The sequence below is a fragment of the Pezoporus occidentalis genome, unplaced genomic scaffold (genome assembly GCF_034315485.1).
Source record: "Pezoporus occidentalis ecotype Australia unplaced genomic scaffold, CSIRO_AGI_Poc_V1 ctg55, whole genome shotgun sequence".
In the NCBI taxonomy this organism is placed as follows: Eukaryota; Metazoa; Chordata; class Aves; order Psittaciformes; family Psittacidae; genus Pezoporus; species Pezoporus occidentalis.
In genome coordinates, this window is record NW_026915888.1 from 1,989,983 (window position 1) to 2,008,157 (window position 18,175).

General features: G+C 50.0%; 1 protein-coding gene across 1 annotated transcript; it reads left to right on the forward strand.

Moving 5' to 3' along the window:
• Positions 1 to 483: 483 nt before the first annotated feature.
• Positions 484 to 1,706, forward strand: NEUROG1 (neurogenin 1). Its single transcript, XM_062638202.1, has one exon. It carries the CDS (start codon positions 484 to 486, stop codon positions 1,000 to 1,002), a length of 519 nt encoding a protein of 172 aa, XP_062494186.1. The 3' UTR covers positions 1,003 to 1,706.
• Positions 1,707 to 18,175: the final 16,469 nt, after the last annotated feature.

The following is an 18,175-nucleotide window of genomic DNA, read 5'->3' on the forward strand; positions in this document are numbered from 1 at the left end:
AAGCCGCCGCTCACACGAGCGGATCGCAGCCCGCAGCACTTCAAAGACAAGAGCGGTCGCGTGTCGTCCCCCCCCCGCCCCGCCTCCCCCCGGCGCTCGCTGGGCTTTTCTTTCCTCTTTATCTTTCATTTTTGCTTTCCCGCACCCGCGGAGGCGCGGTGCCCGCGCTGCCTCCCCCCGCAGCGCCAACCTTCGCCTTTCTTTCCTCTCCCATCTCTGTATTTTTATACCGTTATTTGCTGTCACTGCATCCCGGGGAGAGCCTTTCCATGTGAGTACGGGAGCGCCGGCACCTGCGCGGCGCGGTCCCGCCGTGCCAAGCACCGCCACCCCCAGTGGTTATTTCTCTATTTTAACCCCTTCTCCCCACACCCCTTCCCCGGCCGCTTCGCACCTTTCCCTTCCTTACTCCCCCCCCCCCCTCACCCAACCCTTCCGCCCCGTCCCGCGCAGTGACAGCAGCTCCATGTTCTCTCCCGCAGGATGCCCGCGGACGCGGCCAGCAACGGCGCGGAACCTCCGCGGGAACGGCGGCGGCGGCGCGGGCGGGCTCGGGCGCGCACCGAAGCGTTGCTGCACACGCTGAAGCGCAGCCGGCGGGTGAAGGCCAACGACCGCGAGCGGAACCGCATGCACCACCTCAACGCCGCCCTGGATGAGCTCCGCAGCGTCCTGCCCACCTTCCCCGACGACACCAAGCTCACCAAGATCGAGACCCTGCGCTTCGCCTACAACTACATCTGGGCCCTCTCCGAGACCCTCCGCCTGGCCGAGCAGTGCCTCCCGCAGCCCCCCGCCTTCCGCGGGGCCCCCGCGCCCCCCAGCCCCGGCAGCGACGCCGGGTCCTGGCTGTCCAGCGCCTCCCCGTCCGCCCCTTCTCTCTGCGCCTCCGCCTCCGGCCCCAGCAGCCCCGCCACCTCCGAGGACTGCGCTTACGCGCCCGCTGACGCCCTGCGAGGCTTCTGCGGGCTGCCCGCGGCCCCCGGCGCTCCCTGCCGCTAATGCCGCCCGGTTCTCCCCTCCCGGGGGCTGCGGGTGATGGATAAGGGAGGAGGGCTCTCCCTCCGTTGCACTTTCCACCACCCTCCCGTCTCCATCCCTATCCCCCCGACCCCCGCCTCGCCTCCCGTGCGCCTCCGAAAACCGGGATGAAAAGCGACAGATTTGCTGCCGCAGACGAGGTGAAAAGTCAATTTTACAATTTGTAGCTCTCCGGCGAAGAAAAACGAGCATGAAAATTTGGTTTGAACGCCCTGACAATGCCATGAAAAGGCTTAAGGGGCCGATGCGGCCCGGGGCGCAGCGCGGGGCTCAGCGCATCCCACACACCCTCCTCTTTCCCCCTGCCCGCAACCGGGGGCCTCAGCACCGGCCTCGATGGGACCCCCGACCTCCCCCCCTCCCTCCCCGCCCGCCGGACAAGCGGAGGGGCTCATGCATTATAGATGCTGACCCCCAGCGCGGCGGCCTTGCTTTAGAGCAGGAGCAGACACGGGGTATTCAGCGACCGGGCCAGAGAGCGGTTTAATTTATTCAAGATGTTCTTTCATATGAAAATTGTATTTTTGTACATAAAGAGCTTTATTCTATTATTATGCCTCTTATCAAAGTGGGGGTTTTGTTTTGTTTTTAAAAGAAATTGTACTTTACCCTGTAAATAAAAGTTTTAACGTTTGTACTGAACTTCAGCAGTGCCTCTGCAGTTTCTTTTCCTGAGCCCGTCAGAAGGGCTTTTGCTCCTCAGAAGGAGGCTGGGGTGGAAGGGAAGGGTTTGCCCCAGTATGAGCTGGTGTTTTGGACACCGCACTGACCACAGACATGTGCAAACATCAGCTGGTTCTATGTCTCAGAGAAGGGATTTGACACCCGTTCAGGGTGCACAGGCAGAGAGCAGTGCCAGCATTCAAGATTGCCCTTGCCATGGTTCATGAGAGGTAATGGAAGCTGTTGGGGGTTTGGGGGCAAGGAGAGGATGCTGGACCCCGGCACAGGGTGCAGAGCTCATAGCTTTGCCTAAACCTTCAGTGTTAGGGGAACTCAGCTGCCAGGACCTGCCCTTTTTCTTCACGGCACATGGTGGGATGGAAGCTCTGCCCATTTGCTTCCATGAAGGGAGAGGAGAAAGGGTGGCCAGAGGCCTTGGCACCAGCCCTGGTACAGCTCTGGCCCTCAGCTAGAGATTGGGGTGCCCAGAAAGGCCCTCGCCTCCAGGGAATCTGCTCCACTGCTGGGAAACCCCAACCTTTCCTTTCCCCTGCATTTGTGTGCAATTGGGGAGCCCTCTGACCCCCAAAATCCTACCTGGCTGAAGGGCTTCTATTCTTTATGTCTCCCCTCTCCAGCATTGATCAGCACCCCCATACTGCACTAGGCACACAGACACCCTTAAAAGTAACAGTTTTATCCTCTCTGCCCTGTTTTATGGGGAGAATGAGGCAGTTCAGCTGTGGTGCTCCAGCTACCTTTAAAACACTGGTGAATCAGAGATGTATGGGCAGTTAATGTGGTATCTGTGGGGAAAGAAGGTGGATGCTTGGATATACGGTGCTGTACAAGCCCAAATAAGCCAGCTTTAACACATCTCAGGTGGGACTCTGAATGAATTGGCTTCCATTTTAATATGCCTCAGTTTCCTATCTGTAAAACTGGGGCACCACCATCCCCTCACATCATCAGTGAATGTAGTGGTTTCATTAATCAGAGCTTCAGAACACTCAGATGCTCAGGGCTGCTGTAAAAGCCCAAGAAGAGATTCAGTCCTTTGGACACTATCATTTACTGTGCAGGGAAAAAAGGCAGGCTGCAAACACTGAAAGTGTTAGGCAAAGCCCTGAGAAGCTGTTCATCACGCAGGCAAAATCTCTGCCTGAAAAGTCAACCCTCCCATGTAATGAAGAAGGTGGAGTTCTTATCAAAACTATAACATAGGATCAGATCATTGTTGCAAAAATGAGAAGGAAAGGAGGTGAATTAGGTTTGCACCTCAATATCAGCATTTTTGAGTGCCCAAATCTGCAGTCTTTCTATTTCCTTAACATAGTTTTCGCATGCTTCTCTATACACATACCTCTGTGCCTCAGTAAGTCTAAATGCTGCAAAGGAAATGGCATTATTTGGAAACCCTAATAGCAGAGTAATTCTCATATTAATTAAAGACACCATCAACCAGTACAGGCCAGTTGCTTAATGGTGTCCTGTTAAAGAAAAGAGATTTGTGAAATCTAATTCTGGCAGTAACAGGTCTTGATCTGTGACGCAGTGAAGCTTTGCTTGCACCTGCCCTTGAAAGCCAGGAGGTTTTGTATGGAGTAGCCTCCAGGGGCTGAAATTTAGTACAGTCCATGGAGACGGAAGGTCATCTAAAGTCACTGGGTCCCAAGACACTGGACTTCAATCTCAAAGAAGAAAACCCCCTCCAAACTTCAAAATATCCTCTATTCTTTTGTGTTTTCTTAGCTGCGAGCAGAGCTCTGTGGACATTATGCAGTCTATAAAGACCATACATCTACCAGGACGCAGTGTATGATGTTAATGTTCCTAAATGGGCAATGAAAGCTGCAAACTGCGTGAGGATACAATTAGATTCATACATTAACATGAGTCAGAGAACAGTTTTTCCCCCGAGCGGTGATAGGTTCAGACATAGTTGAACAAATCTGCCGCCGGGACAGATGGAATGCCTATATTCAGAGGCTGCAGGACCAACCTGCACCCCCGTTTACAACAAGGGGGTCTGTATTTATTTCTGTCAAAAGAGTAGTTTGGTGAATTGACAGGGAGCTGGAACAGGCTTCCCCCACTGCAAGCAGGCGGATTGTTCTAATTGCACTAAAATAATCTCTTAGCACTCATACAGGGAGGCAAAAAATAGGTGGCTGAAATGCTTGGATGGATTAAATCATTGGCAAATCTTTGGAAATACCACATAGCAACATGGTAAAAAAGATCTATAAGCAGGCACCAGTCCCAATCCCACTGAAACCAGCGATAAAACCCATTTCTGCCTTCAAAAATAACTGAAATAAACTGATTTTGAGCCTTGGCACTACATTACATGCATGTATATGCATTTCTTTCATGCCTGCTGATAGGTGTTGGTAATCCTTTATCCTTGCTGGAACCAAACAGCCACCTCCAGGGCATGCAAGCATTAGGGACCCTCTGTCAGGAGGCTCTGCAAGTCCTTAGGTCTCACTTAATTCCCCTTTAGTTAGGAGAGAAAGTCTGAGATGGCCCCATAGATAGGGCATCCCTGCTAGCTGGTAAATGGGCTTCCAGCGCAGCCTTTCTCAAAACAACTGAGTTTATCCCACTTTCTCTCTGCTGAGATTTACTGTGGAGAAACAAGAGCATTACCAACTATAAGATGCTCATCGTGACAGGGCTCGAAGCATCCTCACAGTACTGGAGCTACTTTGTTCCAGTACTTTCCATCTGATTTGAAGCTTTAGAGAATCTCTGTGAGTTACCTGTGCTCAGAAAGCGAGCAAATAGCTGCAAATCCAAAGCTCTGTGCAGGCTTCTGTAACAAGCATTTTCTGCACTTCGAAGCCCTGTTGTGCTGTCGTCCCTGCTGGGGTGAGGCTCAGACAATGCTTGGGGTTTAGCTGCTAACAACAGCATCCTCAGAAGGATTTCTATTATTGGATGTCAATCTGTGGTAGATTTTGTTTTTACTCTGTACATGATCTGTAAAATACAGTCTGCACCACTACCTGTGAGCACATGAAACTTAATACTATAATTATACATCTCTGGGGCTCAAATGCCCCATTAAGGCTGATTTGTATAGTGGGGAGAGATTATCAGAACAGAAGCAGGTGAGGACTAATTTAGAGGAGCTTTTTTAATGGTGGCGTATGCAATTAAAAGACATCATCTGGAGGGGCAGAGCTGCTGAGGACCAAGCAGATTTACTGACAGTACCATCCGTGAGCACTGCAGAATGGAGATGCCAAAATGCCGCATAAAATACTTCCAGCTGATACCTTGCTAAACACTTACAGTCGTCAAATGAAATTTCTTAATCTAGATTCGCAAATTAACTGATTTGTTAAAACCAGTTTTATGCCCAGTAGCTTGGTGGTAGTGCCCATGAACAGCTAAAACCTTTTCCTCCTTCATCCTCAACCAAAAGGCATAATGGTCAACATGAAACAATCGCAGGTGTCATGTCAGCATTGGTGAAGTAGCAGATCCTTTCAAAAGGCCTATGGGATCCTGTTGTTAGTCACCAGGGCAATGAGTGGGGTGAAACAGATGTGGCCCTGGAAATAGGGTTTACTCCCCACCGCCTCTCTGCCGATATTACTACCCTCTTGGAAGAGATGGCAAATGATTCACGTGAGGGATTGATGGTGCCAGCTCAGGGCTCCACATACTGAGCACTGCTCCTCTGTTTTCATCATCATTAGTATCATTTTTCACTTGTCAGTCTTCCGGTTTAAGATCCACTAGGCAGGAGTGAATAGACTCTTCCCAATGGATAATGCTTTTCTCTGCCAGCGTGGAAATGCGGATGGCACAGCACTCGTTGTTATTCCAGTCTCCCGCTTTTGCCTCTGTTTGACTGTCTCTGCAGCAGCATCTGTCCGTACCTCCCATCTCGCTGCTCAGAAACCTTGTGAGACTGAAGGTTGGAAAAGGAAAAAGAAATATCACATTAGAGAGGCTGGGACAGAGGTGCCACCCTTCTCCATGGCGTGTGCATGACTCTGCAGGTACAAGAAATGGTTCTCACTTGGTTTCTGCCCCCTTTGTTGGACTCCTTGACTGCCAGTGGGACTTTGGCCCAGGGTCAGTAGGATGGGGCACGCAGCCGACTTCTGCACAGAGTAAAAAGCTTGTGAAGAAGGGTCCAAAGACATGGTCTTGCAGGCACTGTGCTGATGGAAGCATCAATACTGACTTCAGAAAGTAGGTTTGCAAATGCTGTAACTGGAAAGATAATGCTTACGATGTCTCACTAACATCTGTGCTCTGAGCTCATCCATTTACTTGCACTATTCAGCCCCCTGCTCCCTGAATTTCCACCCAGGAGATGCGTCTTTCAGGGGAAGACCAGCCTGTGTCAGTGCACGGCCTCCTTTCCACTCTTGCTTCGTGCCCATGAGATGTTCTCAATTACAAACCCAATCATGTGAGGGGACTGACGCCTCTATTTCCCAAACAAGGATTTGGCAGAGTCCTCAGGACTTCACTGTCTCTTTCTTGGATTATTACATTCTGCACATTCCAGGATAATCTCTTTTTATTTAAGCTGAAGGCTTCACAAAATTGCCTTCTAGGAAAACCTTTAAAGCTGTCTAATGGCAACCCAAGCTGATTACGGACCGTAATGGTTTGTTGCACAAATAATGGATTAAGTTCCATCTGTAGGAGTTAATCTGACTATTTCTACAAACAAACAACTTGTTCTGCTTCTCTCTGTATAGCAGATGCCAGCAACCTTTACCAAATCATATCCAGGGATACCTCTGGCAGGACCATCTATGGTGAAATTTGGCATCTGTGGCCCACTGCAAATCTGGCACATCATTGTGGTTGAAGGTTTCCATTGGGAAGAGAAGCCTGAAGAAGCACAGCATTTGCCCATATGAAAGATGCCAATACAAAATTCCACACCTAAGATGGTGTTAGTTCACCTTTGAAGGTGGTAGAAAAGGGCACATATAGCCCAAGGGACACTGTGGACTCAGTAGTTTGTCCCTGCTGTAGGTCCAAGGGATTAAAAGGTCCTCGATAAACACCTCAGTTTAGATAAATGAGGCCAAACAGAGAAGGCAAACGTTAAAAAGCAAGGGGAGGAAGACAAAATTCCCAGCACCATCATAGTCACATTGGATTCTCCATGTTGACTTGCAGGACAATGTATTGAAAAGAGAGGCTCAAAGGCAGTCTCAGAAAGAGTGAAAATCACTGGTGGCTGGTAGAAGTTGAACAAACTGCACTAAAGAGTCCTTTTCCACCTGAATTTCTCCTTGAAAATACTCACTTTTGAGCAAGCAAATGGGATCCTTGGCAAGGCTGCTCTCCAGCAGAACAGCACATGGCCTTAGGATGTAAATCTTAATTATGGAGCAGAAAGAGCATCTCTTCTCGCCCTGTCATTTTCCAGTTTGGATTTCATGGGAAACAGGCATTATTTAGAGATTGTTTTGCCCAGAACCTAGAAAAGCTAGAGACCTTACCAATAAAGACCCTCAACTACGTGCAACTGAGTCAATCCCTCCTCCAAAACCTAACTTGGTTTTCTTCTTTATTACTGACTTGTCTCTCCCTAGATATAAATGCACAAGTTTCTCTAGTCCATTGGTAGGGTGATTCAAACCAAAGGGACTTAACTCCTGAGATAAAAGAATATGGCTTTTTTTCTTCCTTCCTATTTGAGTGCCATCTCTCCTGCAGCAAGTCTTTTGTAATCTGAAAGGAAAACCTTTCCTGTCACAACACCAGTAATGGATATTGCTCTCTCAATTACCCCTTGCTTCGCCAGGAGAGCAACTGATGCGCATCGTGTTTATCCAGCTCACTGAAGTGCTTTCATTATCTAAGAAAAGAGGTTAATTAGTATTTAATCAATCTTTTCACAGGGTACAGTTTCCTCCTCTCCTATTTGCAATCCAAAAAGATGTCAGCTTCCAAAAGCCATAATGCCCTCTTGATAAATCAAGTGGCAGCTAATGAGGTCTGTGGTCCCATGAAAGGAGGGTCCGGGCTACCTGACCCACGGTGGCTGTCATCAGCATGGCTGTCACCTGCACCCTTCTCCCGGGAAGCACTTGTTTGGGATGCCGGGAGATGCACAGAGCCGTATGGGATGCAGGGAAGGGAACTGTCAGCTGAGGGAAGCTGGTGGTGGCTGTGTGTGCTTCCAGTGCGTGCTTCATGCTAACCAAGCTTGAAGGAGCCAGCAGATAAATCTCTTAGAAACTCTATCCTCTGGAAAGAAACAGATGGGATTTCTTTCTTTATTTCATTTTATTAAAGATTTCTTTTATTTATTTAAGTGTATTTAAAGATAACTCAGGAGCCATCCTTGCACCTGCAAGGGGCTGAACTTCAGAAGTGAATAAGAGACGCTAATGATGCTTGGTGCCAAAAGTTATGGATAATAAAAGCATTATCCTGTTACAAAGAAGCATATGTAGAAGGATGGAGTTTCCTTCATTAGGCAGCAGGCAGGTTTTTGTTCTTCCCTGAAAAGTGCCAGGAGCAAAACCGAACCTCTCTCTCACACACCATTTCCACTACATTAGTCCTGCTGGCTGCGGCTCCGCACAGCTGTACCAACGCTGAACTGTGGCTGTGACACCCATCAGAGCAAAGGAAACTTCGTTTCGGCCACTCTTAAATTGGATCTTGAGTGAGATGCTGGTCCAGGACAGCTGATCCAACCACCCAGCCTTCCAGAAAAGGCCCTGCAGCACTTGTAATACTATTTTATCTGAGATATTCAAGCAGAGAAAGTGCCCCATGCATCCATATGCTCACCCCTTTTTGGCTACTGGGCTATTCTCTCCATAGCCCCTGCTGCTGACAATGAGGGGCTGAGCCACATGCCCTGTGGTAGCCACGCTCTGGATTTCTTTCCCTGACTTTGGAAATTCATTGTCTTTAGCATCGTCTGTAGGTTCAAAGTCCGCTTTCACTCCGCAGGGCGCCCTTTCTAGGTTCATAAAGCTACGTTCAGAAATCTTTGGGCAGACCCAAAGCTGACAAAAGTGTCATTAAATAATGCTGCCAATGAATGAAGCTACCAAAGAAGACATAGTCCAGTTTGCATCTCAGTTACAAGAAGAAAGTGCAATGACAGAGTGAGTAATTGGCTAATTGTCTATACGAGCTCTATTTTAACAGTGCAGTCGTGCGATCGCACCATCTGGGGGGAGCTCGGGGAGGGAGCCCCAGCACACACAAAGCCAGCGTGCGTTTCTCAACACACAGGCCAGGCAACTGCCTCCTTCCCAGGCAGGCAGTGCGAGCATCAGCCCCCCGAGACCCCCAGATCCAGGCGGAGATGCTGAACCTCTGCTGATGGTGAAAGATGGGGGGGTGCCAAGGAATTTCTGCAGTTTTTTGGAGTGCCCACCTGAGTTGCACAGTGAAGTAACCCGAGTGGAGTGAACGGTGATATTGGCCTCATTGCATGGCCCCTAATGAGCACAATTAAGTGGGATGGGTAGTAGGTGCAACGGGCTGGTAGCGCTGGTCTAGGCAATGAGGGTGCTGCTGGCTGTGGTTAGGGAGCTCAGCACACGGGTGTGCTTTTGGGACATTCAGAAATGATGGCATTTCCCCCTCCTCGCCTTGAAACAGCTGAATTACTGCCTTTGAGTCCCCATCTATTTTCCTCCAAAGTTACCATGAAGCAAGAAAGTATAAATCACACTTTTAAGTGGGCCTGGCACTCGGCTCACAAGAAGAAGAAGAAGGGGGGGGGGGGGGGGGGGGGGAGAGGTAATGCCATAATGTAAAATAGTTAAAAGCTTATTAGAGCCGTTCAGGGCAGTATGATTTCCACTTTGTTTCAGAACACCCCAAGCCCATCCTTTCATGCTATTGTGAAGGCAGCAATTCAAATCTCCCTTTGTCAGTATGAATGGCCCCTCTTAAAGCTCTTTTATGCCAACATATTCCCTACAGGCATATGCCCTTTAGCTCTATTACTGATTTACCCAAGTATTCAGCCCATACCTTCTGCTTTTCTTTTTCACTTACTGAAGTTCCACATGACACGAGCTGCAGCCTCTGCTTTGGTGCCTGCCCCGCTCCCCGGCCCTAGCCGGGATGCTGCTGTCTCTGCCACTATCTATCCCACCAGGAAAAGCCACGCAAAAAAACTAACAGAGGAGACTTTTCCAATGATTGATTTTCCTCCTGCCCCCCCCCCCCTTCTCCTACCTCTCCCCCTTCTTTCCATCCCTACATTTGTCACCGCAAACAAACGAGCAGGGTATATACCTCCTCCTCCCCCCCAGCCATAGGGGAAAAAGAGCCTTGGAGGCTTTGAGGGGGGAAAAATGCGAGGGTAAAAAACGCAAGTGGGCCTATTACCTCTACTTACCCTAATTAGACTTGCTTTGAAGGGCTATTCAGAGGGTTTGAAAGGCTGTCCTCTCCCTGCATCTCATTGTGCAATGTTTGCAGAGACATTTGCATCTGTTTGTGCTTCTGAAAATAGCAATGGATGCTTTCAAGAAAGCAAAGCCACCTCCGAGCCCCTCGCACCAAGCCAAGGGCCGCAGCACTCGAGGTATGTGTGGCCGGCCCTTGGGCGGGGGGATACCCCGGTTTCAAGGGTTTCAGGGTTCTCCACCGGTCCCCATTTAAACAATTCCCTTTAACAATGCAATTTTTAGGCATAAAATCTGCTAACTCGATTAAATCCAGATGACACAGGACGCAGAAATGGGAGGAAAAAGAAATCATCGCTAAAGTAAATGGTAGGCACCCTAACAGGATAGAAAGTGTGAAATCCATGCAGAGCGAGAGAGAATAGCTGGCAGCACAGCCCGGGCTTTCATACGCATATGGCCTTGACCATTTGACTCTGGTCCCATTGAGGTGATCAGCTGGAGACGTGAAGGGGCATCTCTGGCAACACACACGTCCCGCTCGCTCCTTGAAGAAAGCCCACGGAATAAAGCTGCATAAAGGTGATTGATAGTAAACATTTTGTAATTTGGAAGGATTAAATTTGCGGGATGATCTTGATCAGGTTCTCAAGGCATTGCCAGAATGCAATTACATTAGAATAGCCGCTGCTGGATCGCTGCTGGCAAAGCCACAATATCCGCCAAAGAAAGGGGGTGTGAATGGGACAAAAGGGTTAATTTGAATACGTGCTGAAAAGACTGGAGGTGGACAAGGAGCTCTGCAAGGACTTCATCAGGAGCCATGGGCAGAAGGAGACGGTTTTGCAAATACAGAGGGCGAGTGGAGAGGATGTTTGTAAAGCACACTTGGAAAGGGAGGAGAAAAAAAGAGGAAGAAAAAAAAAGCCCCACAAAGCTCAAACTGCTTCTTTCTTACATTGCCCTTGGCTACGCTCAGAGGAGCACTTTAGATGGATTAATCACAGGGAAAAACAATGGGATAAAAGTCTTCTTCTCCTCCGTCTGTCCTCAGTGCGGAGGGGCTGCGCTGCTCTTTCCCCACCGGCACATGGCGAGAGCTGGCTTCTGGCCTGGGCACGATGGGCAAACAGATCCCTGGCAGTGGCTGGCACCTTTGGGAGCAGGAAATCCAAAGGGCATTTTATAAGGGACACCCGATTGAATGTTTGCTGTCAGCAGGTTGAAGATTTTATAAGATTATTTGTCCAAAAATGCTCAGTAGGAACTAAGCGTGCAAAGACTTTTTACAAGGGTCTATAGGAATAGGACAAGGGGGAATGGCTTTAACCTGCCCGAGGGGAGACTGAGATGAGCTCTTAGGCACAAATTCTTCCCTGTGAGGGTGCTGAGGCGCTGGCACAGGGTGCCCAGAGAAGCTGTGGCTGCCCCATCCCTGGCAGTGTTCAAGGCCAGGTTGGACACACGGGCTTGGAGCAAGCTGCTCTAGTGGAAGGTGTCCCTGCCCGTGGCAGGGGCTGGAACACCCATGCCATGGGCTTTTCCACTCATCCTTTTAACCCTTAAACACACACTGGCATCTAGAAGATGCTCTCACACCTGAGCCAGGCTTTGATGTGCTGGGTGGGCTGGGAGGGGGCACGTTCCATCTCTCCAGCGGGATGGGGAAGGTGTTGCACTGTTACCTCCTCCCTATCCCTGTCATATCATAGCTGCACCCACCCCACTGCAGCGCCTGTTCAAAGAGGGAGGACATGTCCTGTGCCCTCCCAGAGAGTTAAGGGTCTGGGCTTGAAGCACATCAGCAAGGCCTGAAGCCAAGTGGGGATGGAGGACACAGGTTGGGGAAGCCCAGGTTTCAAGAGAGGAGGTGGAAACACGATGCCAGTGCTGCTGGCCTGTGATTTACAGCAGATCTGATGCTCTCTGGGGCTCCCTGTGCTGTAGCCAGAGGCTGTGTGAAGATGTTGCTGCCTCGGTTAGGCAGAAAGCAGCAGCTGGGCACAGATTTGGGGCTAAGCAGGGCCAGGCAGGGTGATGACCCTCAACACCCCACAGCAGCCTGAAGGTCTCTGGGAGGGATGTGGCTGTTTGCACAAGCACCCATCCCAGCAGGAAGCCACTGGCTGGGACAGGGTGGCTTCTCTCCGGCAGTAAGAGCTGTTCAAAGCGAGGCACTGGCTGTGTATAGCAGCTGCAGTGACCCAGCTCGCATACAGACCCATACCCCATCCTGTCTGCCCTAGGGAGGATGCGAACCCCAGTGGCAGTGACAGGGCATCCTGGCCGTCTAACCCACCCATGGGTGACTACACCCCTGGGGGGATCAGGTCAGGGCTTGGAATCCTCCATGGCACAGGAGCTTGAGCTGTTCCAACCCTTTTTGACATCTGAAATTCCGTATGAGGTTTCCACATATTCTACAGAGACCCAAGTGGGGTTCAGCTCTGCTTTCTCCCATTGGGACATACAGATAGAGCATGTCACGTCCGGGCTGTATCCCTGCCACCCAATTCATGCGTGCTCCCCAGAAGCAAACCAAGCCCATCATCTCCTTTATATACCTAGAAACACAGACCCCACATGGAAACCTTCTTTCCATCACTCCCCAGAAGCTTGCTTGGCAGAAGGGACTCCCAAACCCCCCAGCAGTGACCATGCCAGGGTGGCCGTGCCGGGCAGCGCGTGTGCCCCTCGCTGCCAGCTTGGGGAGGGTTTTCTTTCCCAGTGGGTTTTTGTTTCCTTTGAGAACACCCCGTGTTTGCGTTGCTCTTTCTCCGCGGCACAATGCTCCTCTCCATTTCCTCGGCCGGGGGCTCGGGCGAGCGTCAGATCTCGGCGCAGCCAAGTCGCAGGGGTCGCGGGTCACCCGAGGGCATCGGGGACAGACAAAGTCTCTTCAGCCACTAATGTAAGCCGGGGGAACGGCGCGCTGAAAGCGCATCCACTTGAGACTATCTATAAGGCACTCAGCCCTCTCTAAGGGCTTATACTGTTGACTCTCCTGTCATTGGATCCAACCTTACTATAAGCCCCGGAGGTATGGGGGGCTTAGAGACATTCATTCAGAAAAATAAATCCCCCTGCTACCATTCTCTTCATGAAGATAAATATACCACAAACAGAACAAGGAAAGAGGCTGAACTCCTGATCTCTGCTCCAGCCGCTTCGAAATTGCCATTTAAAAAGACCCCAACAGTTTATTGCACTCCTTTAGTATTTGCCAGTAAGACACCAACGCAGTTTATGAGACTCCAGCGTGGTTTATTGATATATTTTACTACCAAAACTTGCTTTCAGCTCCACGTCACTTCTAATCCACTCCAAAGGGAAAACTCTGCAAAGAAAATGGGGTTTGTTTGTGTTTGAACTCGCTGTTTCTTGTGGCGTTGCAACCCGAGCTGCTCCAGCCCCAGGGAGGGTTTGTATTCCCTGTTGGAGGGGTTAGTGCTCAGCTCCAAGCTGTTGGTCTTTGCGTTGCTATTAAACCCGGGAAGTCCCATTGCCGAGCAGGACCATGGCTTGCACAGACACTGGGGAACGTGGAGCAGCAATTCCCAGCCTAGAAAGACCTTCAGGCATTGTGGCATACAATGTAAGACTGCCAAGGACCGCACAGCGCTACCCATCCTCTAACTGCTTCGTGGCCTGTTTTGCCTCTATAATTATTGCCCGAATTTGTGTGAAACTGGAGTGAGGACCTGGTGTAAAATCTGCATGGGATGGACGCATTCGGCTGGTACTCAGCCAGGAGGAAAACCAGCTACCAGCCTCCATCTCCCACTTGAAAGCCTCCTTTTCCCCATCCCTTCTGTTAGATCTTGCTGAAATACTCCTGTGTACCTGGCTGTGCTGATGCGGCTTTTGGTCGTGGATCTTTGCACATTGACAGATTTTTTCCTGTGTAAGATGCCTTAGCACAAAAAGAGCATCTGAGTCCCTGCCTTTACGTGCACATTCCCAGTAGATACATGCCCCAGTGAGCTGGCTTCTCCAGTGCATCAGCTGTGAGGGTGGTAGAGTCCTGTGGCCAGAGCTCCTTGCTTGATCCCGTGAGCACATTAGAGCTGCCTATGAACTGCTCTAAGTGTCAGTGAACGTAGGGACAGGGACATGCAGAAGGTCTCCAGCAGAGGTAAAGCACCATGAGGTCTCTGGTTAACAGATCTGGGCTGGCATCAGCATTTCTTCTTCCACTCCTATGAGGTTAGCTCACTCAAATAATCACCCAAACCGTTGGCTTTTAGGAGAATTTGACCTCCTGGTCTGGATGGAGATGTGAGTTTTGGACCATTTTGAAACAATTCTGAGAGCATCAGCAGGCTTTGAAATGCAACAAATTCTTTCTTCTTTAGTTAAGACAAATGGCCTGGTGAGCGTGGGTGCTTTTGCAAACAGACTTCCCTCCTCTACCTCCACCCGTGCACTTTATATCACCCTTAATGCCCCTTGCAGGGGTTCAGGGGACCAGGCTGTGTGGCATCGTGTGTGCACAGTGAGGTGCTCAGATGTTGAGGGGGAAAACAGGCACAAAGGGAGAAAGTTGTTGCCTTGGGGAGGGAAAGGGCTGAACTGATCCAACTGCTGATCTAAAAGAGGAATAATGGGATTTTGTGGGATTCACATTGATGTTCAGATGAGAGGAGCCTCCGGTTGCCTTTTTTCTTTCAAGCCACTGAACAAGAATTTTAAAACCCCTTTAAAATCTGCCTTGCCTGAGCTAATTATTATCACAGGAGTTATTAGACAAAAGCTCAATGGCTTTTCCAGTGGCTCTTCAACACTTTCCGGGCTGCTTCCACTACAAGAAATAGAGCTCCCTTTTTTGGTTGCCATCTAAGAGTTTTCAACTGCTGATCCTTATTTTAACCCTTACAGGAAACACAAGCAGCCGAGATGGGTGCCCATCACCCCGGGTCACTCTCCTGTCACTCCAGAGCCTGCAGCATCCCTGTTCCCCATCGGCACTGCTGTCCTTCACGCAGCTGTTTTCTTTACTGAAGTCCATCAGAGGAAAACTAAATGTCACAACAGAGTATCTGGTTTTGAGCAGTGAGACAGAGACCTAACAGGAAGCAGCAGCCAAGGCTATCCAGTGACTTATTCAAGGAAGCCATTCACACCTTCTCCCCAAGGAGAAAGCTGCCCTGGGAAGTAACCGGCCCCAGCACAGAGACGTGCTTGTGGGCTCTCTCCATCTGAGCAGGTCACTATAGCGCTCCTGGGACCTGGTCCTGCAGCCTTTGTTCTCCACCAACACTTTTGAGCTCGTTTTCTTTTGGTTTCTTTTTTTACTAGCAGTGATAATTTCATATTTTTTAACCAAGGGTACCCAAGGAAAAAACGAAAAGTAATAAGGAAAAAACCACAGACAGCAATAAGGGCTGTTTGCCATGGGTATTTCTTCGAAAGCTTCCCAGCACCGGAGGGGACCTGGGTCTTCATTTAGCCCCTCTGAGATGCTTAAACCTTCAGTGTTCTCTAGGAGGGAGAATTTCCACACTCCCAAACAGAATGGCAGCGCATGAAATGTGGAAACCAGCGATTAGTGCCCTTGCAGCTCCCATTGTTTGCCGTCTCTACCCAGCCCAGGGGCTGTAAGACTGTGGGGTGCACTCGTGGATCCCACAACAGTAAAAGCACCCTGTCCCATGCCTCCATCCCAGCTGGCAGAGGTGCAAGCCTGCCACTGTTCTCTCTTTTTTAAGGAAACCTCTGCTAAGAAAAGGCTGCTGATGTTGTAAGCAAGCTGTGAACTGATGGTGGCAATAGCTGAAAGCTGTCCTGCAGCAGATGTGGGAGCCACCGGCTCAGTCCCGCAGGTCCCAAGCCCACAGCCTGATCCTCACAGGACTGCCACCAGCAGCACTGAATCGCTCGAGTGATTTCTTTCCCATTGTTTCAAGAGGGTCCTTCAAGATAAATGGATGGGTTTTTTCCTCCGTAACTTAACATCGAAACAAAACCTTTCCGAGGACTCGGGGAGAGCCGCCTGATGGACAGCCAGGAAATGGGAATGATCGATCAAGCGCTGACGGCCGCGGCGCTGGCACCCGGGCTCAGGTTTCTGGATAGAGCGTGGTAACGAAGCACCTCTCATTTGTGCTGCCTGAACAGATGCTGCACAGGCAGCTCCTGCCTTCCTGTGCTGTGGATGACCAGAAAGCTTCCTGCCACAGCAGCATCCATCCCTGGTGAGGCAGGAGCTGGGGCAGCCGGCGCAGGTACCAGTTGGTGTGAGGAGGATGCCCGCGGCTTTATCCATCACTTGAGCTTCTTCCTCTTTTGGCATAAAGGAGCACAGCCAACATTCTCATTTTTTTTAATACACCAAATACCATTATGTTAGGAGAAGGAAGTAGGGAAAAATCCTCAGTGTTAAATAAATCACAGATGAGTTGATATGGGCTGTTTCTTCAAGCCAGGTAGCTGTCAGAAGATGTCTCTGTGGCTCCACTACAGGGGTGGGACTGGGAGATCTCCATTCCCATCTTACTCATGGCTTTCGAGATGGGCTCCAGCAATGTGTGGGCTGCGTGGGATGGAGTAATGGTTATTCTCTCCCAGATGGGTTGTGAGCATGTCCAGTGCTTTGTGCAGAGGCACAGACCAAGCACACACAGCACATCAGGAATGGTTGGCGCCTTCACTGTGTCCCCACACAGCACCAGTGCCAACTTTGCCATAAGGAAATGCCATTTCTAGTCGTGGTAAACAGTGTGGGGTTTTATGACCCTCTTGTCAGCTGTGCCTGTTGAGGCTGGGCTGTGATGGCGAATTTGAACAAAGATGAAGCATATTTTCCCCACAACCTTCCCAATTAATACTTTAAGTGACTTTGGGGGACTTGTCCTCTCTTTCTGTGCAGAGCTGAGTTTGAGAGGAAGTGGTGCCACTTGCCTGGAGCTGGCACATGAAAAAAAACCTGCAGGTGCTGCAGCTCCATTACATGCTCCAGAGCCAAAGGACTGATCCAGCAAGGGTAGGTCCAGGCCCTACATATCGTAGAATCCTAGAATGGCTTGGGTTGGAAGCAACCTTAAAGCTCATCCAGTTCCAACCCCTTCCACTAGAGCAGCTTGTTCCAAGCCCCATCCAACCTGGCCTTGAACACTTCCAAGACAATTTGGGACTGAGACAACTTCCCAGCCTGGTAGAAGGGCCAAAGCTCATCTCATCTGTCTTCTCCTTCCCTCCTTCTGACCCATATCCATCTTCTGACCACTTCCCCAGCAGTGACATCGGGATGCAGGGACCGGCAGCCCCCATTCGGCCCCCTTCCCCTCTGCAGAAGTCATCTATTTTGTTGTGTGTACACACAGAAAACAAGGGGCTGCCCCTTGTTCTCCTCCAGCCATGACACATCAAATTATCCTGCCTCCGAATATCCCATCTGGCTGTTAGTTTTTAGCTTTTCTCTTGGTTTTTTTTTTTTTCCTTTCCCCTTCTAAGTTGTTTCTGCTTTCCTCCTCCTCCCTTCCCTGCTCCCCAGCCCATGTGTAGAAGTAGCAGGGGGGCCTTTATTAAAGGCAAAGCCCCACGGCAGCAGCTTCCCAGCCAAACTGCTCTTGTATTACTTTTTGATGAGTTTTCAATTTAGGCCTTTGCAGACAGGGGGAAGAAGGCGACTTGAGAGACAGAGGGGGGAAAAAAATGCAACAGATGGGGCCGATTGTGCTCTCTAGGCAAATTAAGGAAGACATCTGTAGCTCCCAAATACTGGTGGTCTAAAGCAATTAGTCCCCTGTGAAAAGGGGCCTCTCTGAGCCTCCTCCAGCCAATCCGCGCCCCTGCAGCACTCACGTTACAATGGCCTTGACCACAATTCAGTGAGCCAAAAAAAAAGAAAGATTAATCCAGGAGGAGCTGTGCGGCCGGGCTGGAGTTGCTAGGCTTAAAAGGGAAGGTTACGTCCGTTTCTGCCCGAGTTTGGAGCAGAAAAGCAAGGGAAATCTTGTCTTTTCCTTCTTTCCAATGGTGTACCTGGCTTATGTGCGGTGCCTGGAGCGAGTGCGTGTGTGTTTGTACACGCATCCCTGTATCGGAAGAGAGCTGTAATCTGTAAATTGCTCAGGGACTCCAATTTTCCAGTGGCTTGT